Consider the following 19094-nt stretch of genomic DNA (forward strand, 5'->3'; position numbering starts at 1 on the left):
TTATATAGAAGTGTTGAAGGAGCTGGGCTTGTTCAGCTTGCAGAAGGGAAGGCTCTGGGGAGACTTCATTGTGATCTTTCCGTACTTGGAGAGAACTTACAAACAGGAGGAGACCAACTTTTTGCATGAGTTGATAGTGACAGGACAAAGAGAAATTCCTTTAAGGTAAAACAGGGAAAATTTAAGTTAGATGCTATAGGAATAAATTATTTGCTCAGAGAGTGGTGAGGCACTGGTACAGGTGCCTACAGAAGCTATGGACATTCCATCTCTGGAGACATTCAAGGTTGGATGGGGCTATGGGGTTCAAGACAATGTTCAGAATAGAGACTGAAAAACAAGTTTGATACTGTGTGGAAGAGGACACTGAGAATAAAGACTATCTCCAGGAGACAAGAGCAGAAGTCAAGCGGGGCGCATAATCGCTGTATTATGATCTTTACTGGAGAAGAAATGTGTAAATAGAAGCAACTTGTAGCTCTGATTGGATGAGCACTGGTGTGGTCAGTTAGTGCCTTGATATGAAGAAGACTTAAATGTTTGTTGACATGTTGGGAGGGATGGAAAGTTACAAGAGGGAACTTGGAATTGTACATTAGGGATGTCAGAACCTTCAGTGAATGATTTGGATTGTTCACAGCTGAGTCCATGCTGCACCGAGCAACCTGATCTTGTGGGTATTCAACAGCCTGGTCTTGCGGGTGGCAGACCTGTCCATGCCAGTGTTTTGGAACTAGATGATCTTTAAGATCTCTTCCAACCCAAGCTATTCTATAACTTTATGAAATTTGGATTTCTAATTATTGCAATTCTTTTGGTGATAATACTTCTGTTACTGTACTGGTAAACATGGCCCACTGTCACAAATACTGTTGGTTTCTGTATAGATCATATGCAAGAAAACAGTTTAGTTAAACATAAGTGAACTCTCTCTTAAAAGTATTTTATAGAAACATACATTTTAATTTCCCTATTACCATCAGTAATGAAAAATAGACTAATGTTGTGTTAAACACACAGGATGTTTCAAATGATTTAACAAGACTGCCCACAAGACACGGTTAGTAATGCAGTTGTCTAAGTGACTGCATTTTATAGTTGCTGAGATTCTATAATGGAAAAAAGTGAAAATCTTCGTTCTCCACTGAAATGGAAACAAAATACAAAAAATACTTGGTAAACAATGTATAAATGACTAAAGGAATCACAGAATCATAGAATGGCCTGGGTTGAAAAGGGCCACGATGATCATCTAGTTTCAGCCCCCCTGCTATGTGCAGGGTCGCCAACCACCAGACCAGGCTGCCCACAAGCACATCCAGCCTGGCCTTGAATGCCTCCAGGGATGGAGCATCCACAACCTCCTTGGGCAACGTGTTCCAGTGCGTCACCACCCTGAGTGAGAAACTTCCTCCTAATATCTAACCTAAATCTCCCCGGTCTTAGTTTAAAACCATTCCCCCTTGTCCTATCACTATCCACCCCTGTTAACAGTCATTGCCCCTCCAACTATTGGAAGGCCGCAGTGAGGTTTCCCTGGCACCTTCTCTTCTCCAAGCTAACTATGAACGTATAAAAATGAAATTCCTGAGTGCTTTATATGATTCTTTCATGAACTTCTTCTGAGATACTGTTTCCTGAGTTTTCTGAGTGAAAAAGGATCCATAGTGTAAGACAGAAAAATATCCAGGTACCCAATTTGAGGACAACCTATAATACTCTGAAAAAACACACAACAATTATTACATAGTGGTTATCTCTGCCTTTTCTGGCTTCTACCTTACTTACTTATGCTGTCTATGGAACCTTTCGATTCCCTAAAAAACTGCAATTTGCATATTCTAGTCTGTTAATCATACCAAATAGTGGCCGTCCGTAGGTTAATTATGCCTCTATGTATTCTAAATTTATTTTTGCTTTAAGACAGATACTACATCTAACTCTTCTATTTGAACACATTAATTTTTTTTTACTTTAAGGCAGGCTTAGGCTTTTCATTTTCATAATGAAGCTTACATTTTCAGCCAAAAGAAAATATCTGCTATCCTTTTCAGGTAAGTCCTTTCAAAAGATTTTCTTTATGTCACTGATGAGGTTTGATAGAAAACCACTTAGCATATTCTCTTTATTTTATACTGAAATTAATCCATTATGCCATTGACTTTCATATCAGAATCCTTGACAAAAGACAAATAATCAATTAAATATAACTTCAAAAAGCACAACTTGAAAATCTTTGCATTTTGAATAAAATTTTGTGAAATTAAAGGATGTAAGACTACTTATACACGTCAGTGTTACTAGAGATACTCTAATGTTGCCATTTATTTCTCCTGTGTGGCGCAAGCATTTTTGACAAAAAAATAGTATTGATATGTCATCTTATAGGAAGAAAGGATCTTCTGCTGACAGCTGCTTAATGCATTTTTGGTTAGCATAAATTCAGCAAAAATTTGTAGTTTTGTGAAATTGACACATGAGTAGCAGATGGTTGACATATAAATTATCACCCAAATGTAAAGGAATTATAGCAAGAGGAAAGAGAGCAGAATTTTGCCCATGAAGATTGCAGGCTACTTATAGTTTACACAGTGACACATATAGCTGTAGTTAGTGTGAGGTTACCATAGTAACTTGTAGATCAGTCAAATATTCCTCCAGCTCTCTGCCAATTGAAGGACTAGAATACAAAGCTCAAGATGGTAATGAGAGACCCTGGGGACTATTGATGTGGACTGATTGAGGCTGGGGATTAAGACTTTTACATGCCTTTACAAGTAAAGAATGGCTGTGAATTCCCTCATTAATACAGAGGCATATTTAATTCTCTAACATCTCCCACATTTCCTGACAGGAAAATGTTTCACTAAAGCACTGCTTTTTCCAAGGAATTGCACTGTCACATTTTCTGCATGTTATCCTTAACTATTTTGTACTGATTTTACATACTGAAGGGAGGGAACAAGATTCAAAATAGTATAAACTATGACTGTTGACCACAAATTATGAATCAAACAAAATTGAATTAGCTAAACAGGACTAATTTAAGCATCTATGCAATTCAGTATTTCCAGTTAAAAACTACAAATCTGAGCTACCATAATTCTTGGCGCACACCTAGAAATCTACTTCTAATTCATGCACTTTTTAGTTGCATATTCAGGCATTTTATTCTGGTAGAATATTTTTACTCAAAATAACTCAACCCGTGAGCTGTTTTTTTTTCTACTGTATCTTCTCCTCTTGTTTTTTGGAAGAGGGGGAGCGAGCAAGCGGCATGGTGGAGCTTAGCTCCCATCAGTGTAAAACCATCACCCCTCAGTATTGCTGATTGTTTTGAAAAAACATGCCATCTCTGTTAGTAGAGATTCTTACAGTTAACTGGAATTTCAGTAAAGCAACAGTTCTGTCTTTTCCACCAGTCATCTTCACGGTATTCTTTACACTGACACATTTCTAAGATACATTACTACGTATGCCATCTAACTTAACACAAGAACAAATGCATCTGTATAAACATACTAATTTGTCATGATATGTGCTATTTTTTCCTATGTAAAATCTCAAAGTTGGAACTTTTTATATATGTAGCAGTATGAAGATACTCCTGCTCCCACAATTTCTTGAAGCTCCAAGAAAATATACTATACAAACCATGCTATTGCAATGTGTCTGCCTCTACCTTTTTTATTTTTTGCAGCATCTATCTATATACTGCCCCTTATGATGCAAACTAGATGCAGTGAAAGAATTAAAAATGAAGACATCTGAAATAACTTAGCAAGTCAGTGAGGTGGGACTTAAAGTTCATACTTCTCGGACAATTGTTAGCAGTAGAGAAATGCTGCATTTATCACTCACCATGACCAAAAAAGCTATCAAATATGGACATGAAAAATAAACGAGTACATAAGATGACATTTATCATATACTATAACATCATTTTAACTACGTCAGTTTCTCTTACCCTGCTGTAGCTTGATCATCCACGTCAGTCTTTAGTTTTTGAGAGGTGACTTGTTCTGATGAAAAAGCAGCACTGCAATACAAATGGTGAAAACATACTTACTGCATATGATATTTGGAAACAGGTTACATAATTTATCACTTATGTTAGTTATCATTGTAGATATGTTTACTTATTGCTGACAAGATCAGTCAGATTGGTCACTTTTGGAACACTCTGAAATGATAAGAGAAGGTGGAAGATACAACTGGAAATGAGAGTCCATGTTTCTATAGAAAGTCTTTCTATTAAGATGGCAATTAAATTATGACAAGTTTTACAGCTTCCTTTATCATAAGCCATGAAATTACAGACTAGTTAAGTAATCTTTTCCTAATTTAGGCCATGTGAAATGTATATTTCATTAATGAATTGTTTTAATAAATTTATTTTCAGAAATTGGAGCAACTTTTGCAAACATAAAATTTAGGGAGACTTTACAACAAATCATCGTATGTTAATGCCTTCTATTACAAAACTTTGAATTTGTATAACTTTTTCATTTATTATTTTCTCCTTCTTTACTTTGCTTACTCATTCTCTTTTTCACTCTTTAAAACATCAGTTTAGCATAAACAAATGGTCACATTAACTACATATATAATTGTGAAATTAAAATTTTGAAGCAATTTTAAATATTTTTATGCAGCTACAGTTTTTGAATTTTGAGTAAATAATCAATGAAGCATTTTGAACTATATGAACATAACTATATTTCTGCAAAGAAGAATGTCTTCTTCATGCAATTCTGGGATCCTGACTATAGAGGAAACTCCCCAAATAAATCATAATATTACAATAATAAATATGCTATATGAATAAATATAAAATAATAATCAATGTTTATGCATAGGGGTGTGTTGCATGTCTAAACTTATTAGGAAGCAAGATAAACAAGACATACCTTGTTGGATCTTCCAAATTTTCTGATGATGTGGCCCTGGGAAAGAGAAGAAAAAACATTTCAGAAACACAGTGCTAATACCGAAGCACTTTGCAAGCTTTTAGATCAATAATTAGCAATTAATTTTACTTTTCTTCTTTCAAGAATGTACTTTTCCTTGTTTCTTAATGTAGCATATAATTTGTTTAACCCAAGTACTGTAATGATATAATTCTAATCATACTCTTTATATGTTACTAAGGCACTAATTCTTCAGTTAATACTCTCCAGTAAATCACAGATCGAGTGTTTTGTTTACAGGATACAATTCACAGTCCAGAAAACTCAATTACAGTCAGCTGCTTATATACTTAGCTTAATTTTTTTATAGCATTCTGTAAAGTCTTATTTATCCATTTAGGACTGAGACAAAGCACTATAAAAGTTCATGTGTCATGCTTGAATACAGAAAACTAAAATTGAGTCTCAGTATTAGAAAAAGTTATCAAATTATAAACTTGATAGAAAAATAATCCTTCATTGCTGAACTGCTTTCCTGAAGATAGTAAACACAGCAGAACATAGGCCATTCTCGTATTTGAAGAAAAGACAGTGCTTTGCCCCAGCTGTCCCTAAGACTGATAGCAACCTTTTAAAACTGTGGTTATTAGCATATACACATCACACTTTATTTTCTGAAACGCGTAAGCAAATAAAATGCTCCCCTTTGGCTATTATTAGTTACAGTAATTTTTACAATTTCAAATAGCTTACCCATCCTCAAAGCACTTTTCAAAGATAAACAAATTAATCATTTAATGCCCATCACTATTTAACCAAGTATGCTTGATAACATTGTAAGATGATTCAAGAATGGCAAGAGTTCATGAAAGCTTCATCAAGAATAGGCCTGTATTTCAATCATCTCTGTCTGATGAGGGTAGAGAAGTAATTGGATAATTAGTGCTGAGCAGAACATAGGAATGTTGGTATATTACTGGAAGCTGGTCAGGTGTCATATAAAGATGCATTCCTTGCTTTCAAAATTACCATGATCATAGTGAGATCCTGAAATTAAGTCAGATAAATACATTGCATCTGACATATTAAAATATCTATTAAGCACTGGCTTTCCAGTGGTTGGTGAGTGACTTTGAATTCTGGCCAAATCCTCTAAATCCTTCTTCACAGGGCTGCTGAGTTCTTCTCTCAGTTTGTATACGTATCTGAGATTGCCTTGACCTAAAAGCAATGCACTGCACTTGGTCTTGTTGAACTCACTGGGTTCACGTGGTCCCACATTTCAAGCCTATCCAAGTCCCTCAGTATGACATCCCTTCCTTCTGCCATATCAACTGTACCACTCAGCTTGGTGTCATCATCATACTTGCTGAGGGTACCCTCAACCCCACTGTCTATGTCACTGATAAATATGTTGAGGAGCACTGGTCCCAAAATGGACTACCTAGGAGACACTGTTTCACCAGCCTCCATCTAGATATAGTGTCATTGAACACAACCCTCTGGCTGGACCATCCAACGAATCTCTATCCATCCTTCAAATTCATCTCTCTCCATTTTAGAGATAATTATATGATGTGAGATCGTGTCAAAGGCCATGCACAAGTCCATGCAAAAGACATTATTTGCCCTTCCTTTGTTCACTGATGCCATCACCCCACCATAGAAGACCACCAGATTAGTCAGTCAGCCCCTGTCTGTCTCACCAAGAGGCATTAATGGATTCCTGCCCGTATGACTAGTAAGTCATTTCTGAAGTAAAATCACAGAGAAAACATACATGCATTGTAGAAAAATTAAGGAGCGCTTATGCAACCTCAAGTCTTTGGCACTTCACATACTCACACCTCAGTTGTGTGATTAGAGCCCAAACAAGTCTTTAGACATGGGATCCTTTTTCTACCCATACCATCTTACTTAACCCTGTAGGCTTACATGTGAAATCAACTCTAGCAAAAAATTACAAAAGGAAGTAACTAATGATCATTAGTACTTACCGCTTGGGTTCCACTGCTTCTGTCATGGTCTTATTACTTGAAACTGGGGGAGGCATCCAAGATTGTCTGTCAGTGTTAAGAAATAAATGCTTGAGTATTAGTATATACTATGGAATTGAAAGGCAGTCTGAGTCTTTCTTTTCAAAAGAACATTAGAATCTCAGAAATGGTGTAGGAATGTCTGTAATGGTTCTTAAATTACTAATATTTTGAAAAAACTGCATAATTATACTCTTTAGACCATTTTTTTAAATCCAGAGAATTGAATGGAATTGGAAATAACATAATAAATTTAATTACTATTGTGTACAATGTATTTTCTGACTCCAAATTGTCTTTTCTACAGTTTGAATGATGAAAATAAGTGGATTGTTCTCTGAAAACACAACAAAGTAGAATGTAAAAGCAAACAAAGGTATGAATACCAACTCAAGAAACATTTTTGGGCTTTTATTAAATGTCTTGTGTTATAAGCACTTCCAGCTGTTGCTTTACTTCTTTTCTTGAAAGAAATTTCTACTTTTATAATACTACTGATCATATTGTTCGCACATGGAATACGGGGAAAAAAAAAACACAGACAGAAATAATGAATGGAAAGGATACATAAAGCAGGACTTCCTAGCCTTGGAGGCACAAGTGAAGGGATGAGGACCCAAGCGATAGTCTCCTTTATGTTGCCAGTCAGAGATAAGGGAGTGCACAGAACACTCCCTTATGCAGGACAAATGCAGATTAATACCTGGCTACCTGTCATTGTTGTGTCTTTGGTATTTCCAGTCACAGAATACATTTCAATGAAAACAGATTACTGGGCAACTATAGGATCCACTTCTCTATGAAAGGAACGAGAATCTTCACTGGCAGGTTGGCTTATTCAGGGAACTGGGCCTCAAACTAACGAAGCTAATAAAGCTGTGGCTCTTTGTATACTTGTGAGCTACATGGTGGAGGAATGCCCCTCAGCTCTCTCAAAATAACACGTCAGAAACTTTAGACAGTTGAAAGTCCAGTTGAAGTGTTTATATTAATTCACATAACATGGATAACATGAGTAGCTTGTACACGCTGTCCAGCTAGAAATCCGTGATCTGAATGCTGTCACTGAAACATGGTGGGATGAATAATATGACTGGAGTGCTCTAGTGAGTGGCTGAAAGCTGTTCAGAAGGGACAGACAAGGAAGGTTGTCCTTTATGCAAAAAGATGAGTGAGACAGGGAACCTGACTATAACTGATATGGAGAGGACTGAGGTATCTACAACATTTCTGTCTGTATTCACCAGCGATTTCTCTTGCTATGCCTCCCAGTTCACAGAATCTCAAGGCAAGGATTGGAGGAATGAAGCCTTACCCACCACAGGAGAAGATCAGGTTTGAGATATTTGAAAAACGTAAATGTGCACAAGTTCATGGGACCTGACGAAGTACATCCCAAGGTGCTGAGAGAGCTGGTTCCCATTCTCCTGGAGAAGCTGGCAGCCCATGGCTTGGACAGGTAAAAATTTGTCTGAAAGGCCAGACCCAGAGAGTGGCGGTGAACAGAGTTAAATCCAGCTGGTGACCAGTCAAGAGGTCTGACCCCTCAGGGGTCAGTATTGAGGCTGGCCCTGTCTAATATCTTTATTGATGATTTGGATGAGGGTGATGAATGACTGAGAGGATGAGTGCACCCTCAGTAAGTTTGCAAATGACATCAGCCTAGAAGGATGCATCGATCTGGCTGAGGGTTAGAAGGCCCTTCAAAGTGACCTGGAGAGGCTGGATAGCTGGGCTGATACCAGTGGGATGAAGTTCAGCAAGACCACATGTCAAGTCCTGCACTTTGGTCACAACAGCTCCACACAATGCTACAGGCCTTGAGCATAGTGGCTGGAAAGCCGCACAGAGGAAAAGGATCTGAGGGTGTTGGTCAATGCTCAGCTGAATACAAGTCAGCAGTTTGCCCAGATGGCCAAGAATGCCAATGGCATTGTGCCTTATATAAAAAATAGTGCAGCCAGCAGGACCAGAGAGGTGATCGTCTCCCTGTACTCAGCCCTGGTGAGGCCATACCTCAACTACTGTGTTCAGTTTTGGGCCCGTCACTACAAGAAAGACATTGAAGGCCTGGAACATGTCTAGAGAAGGGCAACAAAGCTGTGAAGAGTCTGGAGCACAAGTCTTATGAGGAGCAGCTGAATCCCTAAGTCACTATCCATCATATGTGGAAAGTCACAAAAGCCAAGTGAACTTCCCAGTTACTGGAAAAAGGGAAAAATGTCTTCATTTCTTAAAAGAGCCCAAAAATCAATGTTTTTGATGGGTATACTACTTAGTGGATAATGAATTGGCTGAATGGCGACATCTAAACAGTTGTGGTCAATGTCTCAATGTTCAGGTGAAGATCTGTGATCGGAGGCATCCCTCAATGGTACATACTAGCACTGGAACTGTTTAGTGTCTTCATTGGTGATGTGGACCGGGCTTACCCAGCAAGTTTATGGACAACAAGAAGCTGAATCACACAGTTGAGAAGGAATGCCATCCAGAGGGATCTAGCCAGGCCTGGGAGACAGCCCATGTGAACTTCATAAAGTTCAACATCAAGTGCAAGTTCCTGAACATGGGTCAGCACAATCCCAAACTTCACTACAGATCAGATGATGAATGGATTGAGAGCAAGTTTGTCGAGAAGGACCTGTGGGCACAGGTGGATAAAAAACTCAACATGACTCAACTATATGTGCTAGTAGCCCAGAAAGCCAATCATATCCTGGGCTGCATCAAAACTAGTGTGGCCAGCAGGCTGAGGGAGGTGCTTATCCCCCCTCTACTATGTCTTTATGTGATCTCACCTGAATTACTGTCTTGAGCTCAAGGGCCCATAGCATAGGAGAAATGCAGGTCCAAAAGAGGACTACAAATGATGAGAACACTGGAGCACCTCTCCTACGAAGAGACGCTGAGAGAATTGGGGTTGTTCACCCTAAAGAAGGATCCAGGGAGACCTTATTTCAGCCTTCCAGTTTTAAAAATGTGCCTACAAGAAAGATGAGGACTCATTATTGAGGTGCATACTGATAGGATAAGGGGTAAATAGTTTTAAACTAAAAGAGAGTAGACTTACATTAGATATTAGGAAGAATTTTTTCACTACGAGAACATTCAAGCCCAGGCTGGATGAGGCTTTGAGCAACCTAGTCTAGTGGAAGGTGTCCCTGACCATGGCAGGAAGTTTGGAACTAGATGAGCATTAAAGGTCCCTTCCAACTCAAACTATTCTATGACTGTATGATTAAAATACAGCAGTATGTTTTGAATTAAAAAAAAAAAAAAAAGTTATTTGTTCTACACCCTTTCTTTTCTCTTATTCAGTCAATATTATTTGAAATCTAAAATTTTAAAGTTAGCTATTCCAAAACCATTTGTGTAGTTTCTATGTAATGAAACAGCACAGGGTAAAGTTTGGCATCAGAGATTTCAGCTGGTTGTAATTAGAGTGTGCTACAGCGCTTTAAATTTATACACTGCAAAGGTATAGTTTTGCTGAGTTAGGGGCTATAGTGAAGAATTAGCATCTATTATTGCTTCCACAGAGCTTAAATTGGTAGTACAAACTATCTTAACACAGTACTCTGTGTTAAGAATTCTTGGAGTTTGCTAGAGGAGAAAGTTGATAGTGTTTTTTGATACAATTATTAACAGAGGTTTAATACAGTGCTATATGTCCTCTGCCAAGCAAACAATGGCAGCAATGAATACCTTTTTTTCTTGATTGGAGAAGTGGCAGGTGTGTTTGTGGATGATGTATTAGGAGTCCACAATTGTCTGTTAAGAAAATATACTTCATTCATTCATTTACTAATTCATCTTTAATAAGTGTATCATTTTAAATGAGAAAACGAGGATAAAAAATGACATTTCTCTTATCAGAAAGACATGACTGTGCAGAGTAAATGGTGCAATTATGCTTACATTTGCCAAATGAAATTTTGGAAATAACTCAAATGATAATAGATTTTGGATATCTTAAGGAGTTTTGATATTTAAAGAATACGTGTCTTTACTTGGTATCCAAACTAATTTCTGACTTCTGAACATCTGGACTATACCAACACTTCACTCTTCAAGTTCTAAAATATTTTTCATATTTTAAATTTTATGTTTTTCATGTAACCGTTAGTGCTGTTCTATTTTATTATATGCCTGTAAAGGGAGCTGACATCCTTCATATGCCTAACTACATAAATTCCAAGTCAGGGATTTTTCTCATAAATTTTATCAAAAAAGTATTGTCTGTTCTCCTCAATTCTTAATGACATTAGAATAACTAAAGAATGGAATTTTAAAAATTATTTCATTGCTGTCTGGCAGGAGAAAGTGTATACCACTGAAGTCTCACTTAATTCTTACTTCAGAATTCATGGTATGCCTATTAAAAGTTATCCCCAAATTCTATAATTTAAAATCCAATTTATATGATATTTCATGTCATCATCACAATGGTTTACAACATTATGATATAAAATATCATTATTTTATAATTATAATTTAAAGGAATGACTTCACTTGATGTTTAAATGGCTTTATTTTGCTCTTCAGAATAAAATCTTGGCACCTTGTAAGATGACATTTAATTCCTGTGCTCAGTTCTCACTAGCAACCATATTCAATGCAATTTATTTTTGATAGAACTCTACAGTGATGAAGGCCCACAGCAATATATTTGTTTGTTTACATTTATAAGGATGGCAACTGAGCACTTCTGACTTTCAATTTTTAAATAAAAATTTCAATTAGTAGAACTGTGCTTTAGGAATTAAATTATAACTAAATCATGTTAGATGTATCCTATGGTCACCTCTGAATCATAACAGATTTTTTAAATATTATTTCACAGTTTTTCTACTATATTATTTTAAATGAAATTTTGGCTTTAACCTGTTTGTAACAAAATCTGAACTTCTGAAAAAATAAAAGCTTTCAAAGAAACCATGAGTTTTCTGTTTGATTTTCACTAAAAATAAAATAAAATAAAATAAAAAATCAGCTTTGCTATCAAAAAATATTTTCTTACAACTTGGTTATCAAGTTTTCCTTTGGCTAAAGTTCAATGATATTTTCCAGTGAAAACCTGAGTCGGATTTTTTTCCCCCTGTAGAATTTCCTCATGAATTCATGCAGACAAATGCAGAGCTCTAGAACATAACCACAATGAATTGATTTCAAAACATTCTCAGTCTTCCTTTTCTGTATCTGTATTTTATCTAAAAGCCTGTATTTCTTAAATAATTGGTATGAAATGTAAATATATAAATCTGTGCTGATCTTTCTTTTAATCTATGTGGAGAAATAGGCAGTTCTAGGAAATAATAATTCCTCTTGTTCTAAAAACAAAGTATCTGGAAGACATCAGTTGAAATATCCACCAAAAGACCCTTTTTCACAGAATCACAGGGGTTGGAAGGAACCTCAAGAGATCATCGAGTCCAACCCCCCTGTTAAAGAGTCCATGGTAACTTAGGCATGGATGGCTGCATTCCAGATGTCAAATGGTGAAACCTACTGTTAAGCCATATACCATACTAACTATTTCTTTATACATTCTTGCTATATATACAGGTAACTTAGGTGATAATATCTAATATGTAATGCTTAGATGATAACATTTCCAAAACACTTACCTACTGTTTTGCTTATTATTCAGAGTGGGAGACTTATTTATTTTGTCGATATCACATATTCTGTTTAAAAAGAAAAAGCAAAAATAAACAAAACAGAAATTACTCAAAATACATACTCTAGATATTTATTTTTAACCTCTGAATAAAATTAAAAGATGAAGTATCCCTTTGTCCTGTGTTCAGATAACAAATTTAATAGCATCACAAAAAAGGTACAGAAGAGAAGCTGACTTAATATAAATGTAGTGCATTCATATCTGAATAGTCTAAGTAGCTCACTGAAAAACTGTTTTAAAAGACTATGATGTTTAGATTCTAAGTGATATACTAAGCCTTATTGCTGTAACAATTAATTTTAGAATAAAATAGAGTAGAATATATAGCAATTCCTTTGAATTATAACTGAACACTAGAAAGAAAGCAGTGTTTTTCAGATAAACAGTATGTAAGGTATACTATTTCCATCCACTTCACCATTCCCTGAGAGATGCAGAGGTATGGTTTTCTTTAAGGCCTTAGAGATCAATATGATTTGAAAATGCTCTAGTGAAAAATGCCTGATAAAACCTAGTAAGGTCCTGTAGGAGTACCATCTATCACAGAAGTTATGTTGCTTTACCTTAAATTGATTTTATTATGCCATTACTAAGAACTAATCATGACTTTTAAGGCTCTTAAGTATTGTAGAGTTGCTGCCCAAAGCCCTGTCACACTTTCACGGAAAGCATTATGTAGCTATCATAGCTGAAACACAGTTTAAACACTTAAATACTTATATGTATATTTAATCCATAAATGAAATCACAGAATCACAGATTTGAGGCTGGAAAAGACCTGTGGAGGTCACTTGGTCCAACCTCCCTTGAGCAGTGCCACCAGACTGCTCAGGACTATGTCCTTTGGTAAGAAGAGAGAGAGTCCAAAGAGTTCAAGTATAAACTGAAGTAAATAAATTACAAATACTAAGTTGAGATGTTTATCTTAAATATTTGGTTAAATTAGCTGAAAAATATTTTGAACTGCAACTTAATTACACATGGAAATTACTTAATTTTTGTTACGTACCCCATAGATACATAACTATAATTATTTCTACATTTATAATCCAATATTATGTACAAAACCTTTTGTATGCTGCCTTCAGCCAGCTATCACGGAAGATGGTTGTATTTAAAGAAAATCCTTCAAGGACACTGAGACACAATCTGTTCTCTCTTCAAATCTTAAACTTAATTGCTCAAATAGCTATGTCATTACATGGCTGTCTTGTAACAGTGACTGGCAGCTACAATTTCCCAAAAGATCACTAGAGGTCTCACTAATCTTGCAAACTGTACTGTGGATGCAAACATAAGTGTAATTCATTCACCAAACAAGCATTTCAATAAAGTTTCATTTCCTATTTTCAAAATTTAAGCAAAATAAGTGGTGATGTATTATATCATTCTAGGTAAGACTTAAAGGGTCCATCTGGCATCCATCTGGCTGCTCAATGTAGTAATGTTTTGAAAAAAGTAAAAGAAGTTAACTGTAAAGTTAATTTTTCCTTGTACAACTTTTCTGCTTCTGATCAGCAGTGGTGGAAGAATATACACAGTTTGCACACACAGTGCTGTTTACAACAGACACTTCTGGATTAATGATGCATTTATCCATCTAATGTTTTTCTGAACCAATTTAAATATCTAACCTCCACATTATCCTGCAATGGTGAAACCTAAGATTAATTTGTGTTAACAAAAAACCAAATATTCTTTATTTTCTTTGAATTGTTACTTAAACCTTTTATCGAGTATCTCATTATTCTTAAAATAAAGCAGTCAAATTCCTTCCTTACTCACTTTCCCTACATTACATTATTTTCCAAGCTGAGAAAATGTTTTCTCTTCAGCCATTCCATGTATGAAAGCTATTTTGTACCTATAGACATATTTACTGACATCTCCCTTTACACATAAGTGAAATATTGCATAGCATATTCGAGATGTGAAAAAGTGATTAGTACCACTGAATAATAGTTTATCTTCTCATCTTAATATTAAATTTTTCTCTGACATATGAAGTATAGAACTATGTGCCAGTATATGTGCATCTACTACAGTCAAGCTACAGATTTCTCTCAACTCATCTGCCCTTGTGCTTCCGGCCAATGGTGTAAGCATATAGACAGCCCCAACATCTCTTCCAGCTCCTTGATACTGAAACTGATGTTCAAATTTTGTGAACACTGGTTTATCATAGAATCATATAATTGCTTGGGTTGGAAGGGATCATTTAGCTCCAACCCTCTTGCTGTTGACAAAGATGCCACCCACTAGATCAGGATGCTCAGGGCTCTTTCCATCCTGACCTCGAATGCCTCTGAGGTTGAGCTTCAGATAAACTCATATCAAACAATAATGTCCTTGAATATGGAGATGACAGGAGTTGGGAAGCATATCTGTACTTGAAATGACTTGTAGATATGTTTTCACTGTTGTATTTCTACATGGATTGAAGAACATCGAATTGCTCCTGTATTCTCTGAGCAGTGTATTTCCAATTTTTTAAATTAGAGTTTCAATGACTATTTAGATGTTTTGAAAATTAGCTATTGAAGACACATTTATCTAGATAGAACCCCATTTTGAAAATCCATGTCCTTTGGAGTAATGCTCACAAGATATAAAAAGTAGAAATTCGGAAAGACATTCTAATCTCTGGCTTAAAACTGGTAACATCCGCATGCCTTCAGCATGGTAGACTGCATTTTTACAACATCCTAGCTAAACAAAAATTATTTTACTTGGTAAACAGCTGAGAAATCTTCAGTATGAAGGTAATTCTTCTCAAAGCTGTCAAGCTATGAACAGTGCTTTAGATTTTCTGATACATTCCATAATCGTAGAAGACATTTTTCAGCTACACATTTTAGTTTTGAGGAAAAAAAAAAAAATGAATGATTCTTTTTTTTACACAGAAAACTAAGAAATATTGCTAGTCTGAAGACTGCTATATTCTAAGCTGTAATTCTGTAGTACTGTTATTCTTGCCAGAAATAATTTGTAAGAAAATAAGGGAATTGTACCTGGTGGAAAACATCCTTTACCAAGGAAGCAGAAATACCAAATTTAACTGCAAGTTACAAAGAGAAGCTAAGAGAAAATACATCACCACACCCTTTTATGCCTCAGGTTGCAAATTTGAGAAGATGCAGAAGACATGATTCATATTCACAGAAGTGCCTTCTGGCAATGGGTGTGTATGAATTAATCCTGAAATTACTGATATCACAGATTTGAGAAGACCAATGAGGACTGAGAAAAAATAAACGACTACCTTCTTCCTCATTTTTGTCATTTTAACATAGAACTAACATTATTCACTTAGTCCACATCAGTTATCAGAAATGTTTATTCATATATATAAACATTTCTTTATTTTGTTGTCACCTGTTGCATATTAATAACAATTTATTTTAGATATTTGTGTGTATAAGAACACAGACAGGCATCTAACAACCGAAAATAATTCAGGCATCTTTAATATCACAAAGCAGAAATTCCCAGCTGGATAGAGATGTTCAGGACAATACTTTTCATCAACACTATAGAAAGTGGAACTGCCCTATGGCTTCTAAACTAGCAGTCAAAGCTTCTATTCTGAAAAAAAAGGTCTTAAATTTGTTTTTGAGTCAATGAGTTTGTGGGTAAGAATGACATGGTAGATACAGTCTGCTTGCATTTCCAAACAGACTCCTAGAAAATTCCTCATTAAAGACTGTTAAATAAACTAATCTACCATGTGGTAATAGAGTTCTTTCATGCACAAAAAACTGTTTAAAAAGTCATAAATAAGGATTTGGAATAAATGGTATTTTTTTCAGAGAGGAAAGTGAGATCTGTACAAGACCTGTGTTTTCCATATATCTAGAAATTATCTGGAAAACAGAAGCCAGAGAATGTTGCTTGCCAACTACACTAACTCATGATAGTCAAAGCAAATACTGACTGGCAAGGCTTTCAGAAGTCATGTGTTAAAATACCAGATTTCTAAAATGGCAGGTGACATTCATTTTTCTTAGATGCAAAGTAAGGCCTGCCAAGAAAAACAACTGATCTCTGAACTAGCTATTATCACTCAAGAAAGAGGTCTTAGAGTTATAAAGATAATATTGTGAAAATGTCAGCTCAATTCTCAGCGGTACTGAAAAGAGCAAATTCATTATGAAGTATGAGAAAAGATACGGCAAATGAACCAGAAACCATTGCTATATTCCCGTACATACGCAAGGTGTGCTCTGAGGTGGACATTCAGGTCAGAAAGACTAACATGGAGATAGAAAAGATATGGAGAAAAGCAATACGTAAAATAAAGTTATAGGCTCACTTCTTCATGATGAAGGAACAAATACAGTAGAATTCATCAGCCCATAGAAGAATCACAGAGCACTGTAGCCCATTTTATTCCAGATTTCCATGGACACAATAAATGCAATGCAATAATTTGTCATTGTTTCTTACAACACCATAAATATGCTCATCAAACAAAATTACAAAGTACCAAGATTCAACCAAACAAGTTCATGTTTTCTACAAAGTGTGCATTAAATTCTGGTAGTGATAGGGTCTTGTTGATAACAGATACTAATTGTGGACTGAATTTTGAAGATTTTCTGCAGAAACAATCTGCAAATACTGGTGTGATCATGTCTTAAAGAACTAGACAGAAGTTAACACTGATAAGAACATTTAAATTAAGCACCTTTAAGATACTTATATGGTCCTGATATTTATCATAGTATGAAGTGGCAACAAGGATTTGGAAAGAACTAATTATTAGACATGTTGTGCTTAACTGTTGGAGATAGGATACTGATTTATAGTTTGAAAAAAAGGAAACTGGGAAGGAGTAAATGGATCATCTGTGCAGAGGTGTTTACTTTTATGAGCACAAGAGTCCACATGAACTGATACAAGGGAAGAAGAGCAAGATGTCAAAAAGAACCTTTTCCCAAATCACATTTCCAATTGTCTCATTTACAATTCATGCAAAAATCGTTCAAATTCTTCTACTTAGTAAATAGAAAAAAATGATATGTGATTTATCTCATTCATGCCTTCATATTTGAGACTACTTATACGTATGAGAATCACAAAATTAAATACATACGAAAAACATCTGTACCTGTCCAAGTTAGTATCAGATCTGTATCGTCCAAGTGCAGTTTTCTGATCTTCCTTTTCATTTGCGCTCCTGCCATAAAAAAGGTTAAAAATAACACATTTGTCACTGTTTTATTAAACAACTCATCATATATCAAACAATATAGGAAATGAATTAAAGTCTCATACAGAATTTTAGACTATTCAGGTGTTAGTAAATCCAATCCTGTATCTATTTCAATCATCAGCTTAATAATTATGTCAGATTTAAAATGAGAACAGATTTACAGTGGGAAATGAAAGTCACATCTATAGTGGATTATTATTTAAAGAAAGCTCTTGATATAAACAGGTTATAATGGAAGGGTGTTTCGTTTTCTCATCATCAGAAAGATGTTTAGATAATCTGTGGTACCTGTGTAGGCTATCTTGGGATTTGTATTGATTAAGTACAGCCCTTCCATAGTTTTCATCAGCGCTACAAGGAGAATAAAGACAGTGGTTAGTTTAAATTTGAATACCAACAATAGAAAAATGTATCTTGGCAAAAGATTTCTGTCCTCAATCAGATTTCACAGCCATTTACTACCACTATAGCCACACCAACTATAGAACTATTAGATTAGATTACTCCAAACATTTTGGACTTATCTCTTCCTATGTGCTCTTCATGGAGGGCCTGGTCTTTAGGTTGAGTTTCTACTCTAATACAAGCACCAGTTTGCATTACAGTAAATTTCAAATGATTCTGACTTTACTAAGTTCCTTAGAGGAATTTGTCAAGGTTTGCAGTCTTCAGACCTGTGAAAAAGAGTCAGATGGTAATCTTGGAACATACAAACAGGAAATGTGGGACTTTTCATGCAAAGCACAAGCCTGAGATGCTCAGTACATCTCATTAAATACTCAGTGCACAGAAGTCCTACTAAAAAACAGTCACTGAAAGTCCAACAGACTAATGTTCCATAACATAATGAATATTTCATCAAGATGAGTAAATAATAGTTATTTTATGAGATCTATTTAATTTTTGGTAATATAATTCATTCAAAAAGTAGACATTCAAAGAAAATATTTACTTAGCATGATAACATGAAGACTGAAGAAATGTACTTCAGATCTTTCCTACCTTTCCTCTTCAGGTCTCTTCTTTATCCAGCTGTTATCTTGCAAAAGGGTCCGTCGCTTGTTAACATCATGATTAGCTTGCTGTCTGCTTTTAATTGCAACAGAAGGGCTCTTTTTATCTACAAATGCAGAGAAACATGTATTGAAAATGAAGGCAAGAGAAAGCTTTGGAAACTTTTACTATTAAAAAGTACTGTTAGAAAGGGTGAAATCTGTGAAAGTTCAGCTTTTTTACCACCAGAAAAAAAA

General features: G+C 35.5%; 1 protein-coding gene across 6 annotated transcripts in view; it reads right to left on the reverse strand.

The window, feature by feature from the left end:
- Positions 1–19094, reverse strand: part of SCEL (sciellin) — a 51786-nt gene that overhangs the window by 21341 nt on the left and 11351 nt on the right. For 3 of the 6 annotated variants that reach the window (XM_085215692.1, XM_085215690.1, XM_085215691.1), the window contains exons 3-10: positions 18847–18964; positions 18133–18195; positions 17725–17808; positions 12574–12633; positions 10652–10717; positions 6908–6973; positions 4911–4946; positions 3968–4039 (exon numbers count right to left, since the gene is read on the reverse strand). In XM_085215692.1, the coding sequence (XP_085071818.1) occupies positions 3968–4039; positions 4911–4946; positions 6908–6973; positions 10652–10717; positions 12574–12633; positions 17725–17808; positions 18133–18195; positions 18847–18964 (565 nt within the window). The remainder of the gene's footprint in view (positions 1–3967; positions 4040–4910; positions 4947–6907; positions 6974–10651; positions 10718–12573; positions 12634–17724; positions 17809–18132; positions 18196–18846; positions 18965–19094) is intronic. The other 3 variants (XM_010728711.3, XM_085215693.1, XM_019610609.2) reach the window with 3 other exon arrangements.

Source organism: Meleagris gallopavo, chromosome 1 (assembly GCF_905368555.1).
Source record: "Meleagris gallopavo chromosome 1, MGAL_WU_HG_1.1, whole genome shotgun sequence".
Classification (NCBI taxonomy): Eukaryota; Metazoa; Chordata; class Aves; order Galliformes; family Phasianidae; genus Meleagris; species Meleagris gallopavo.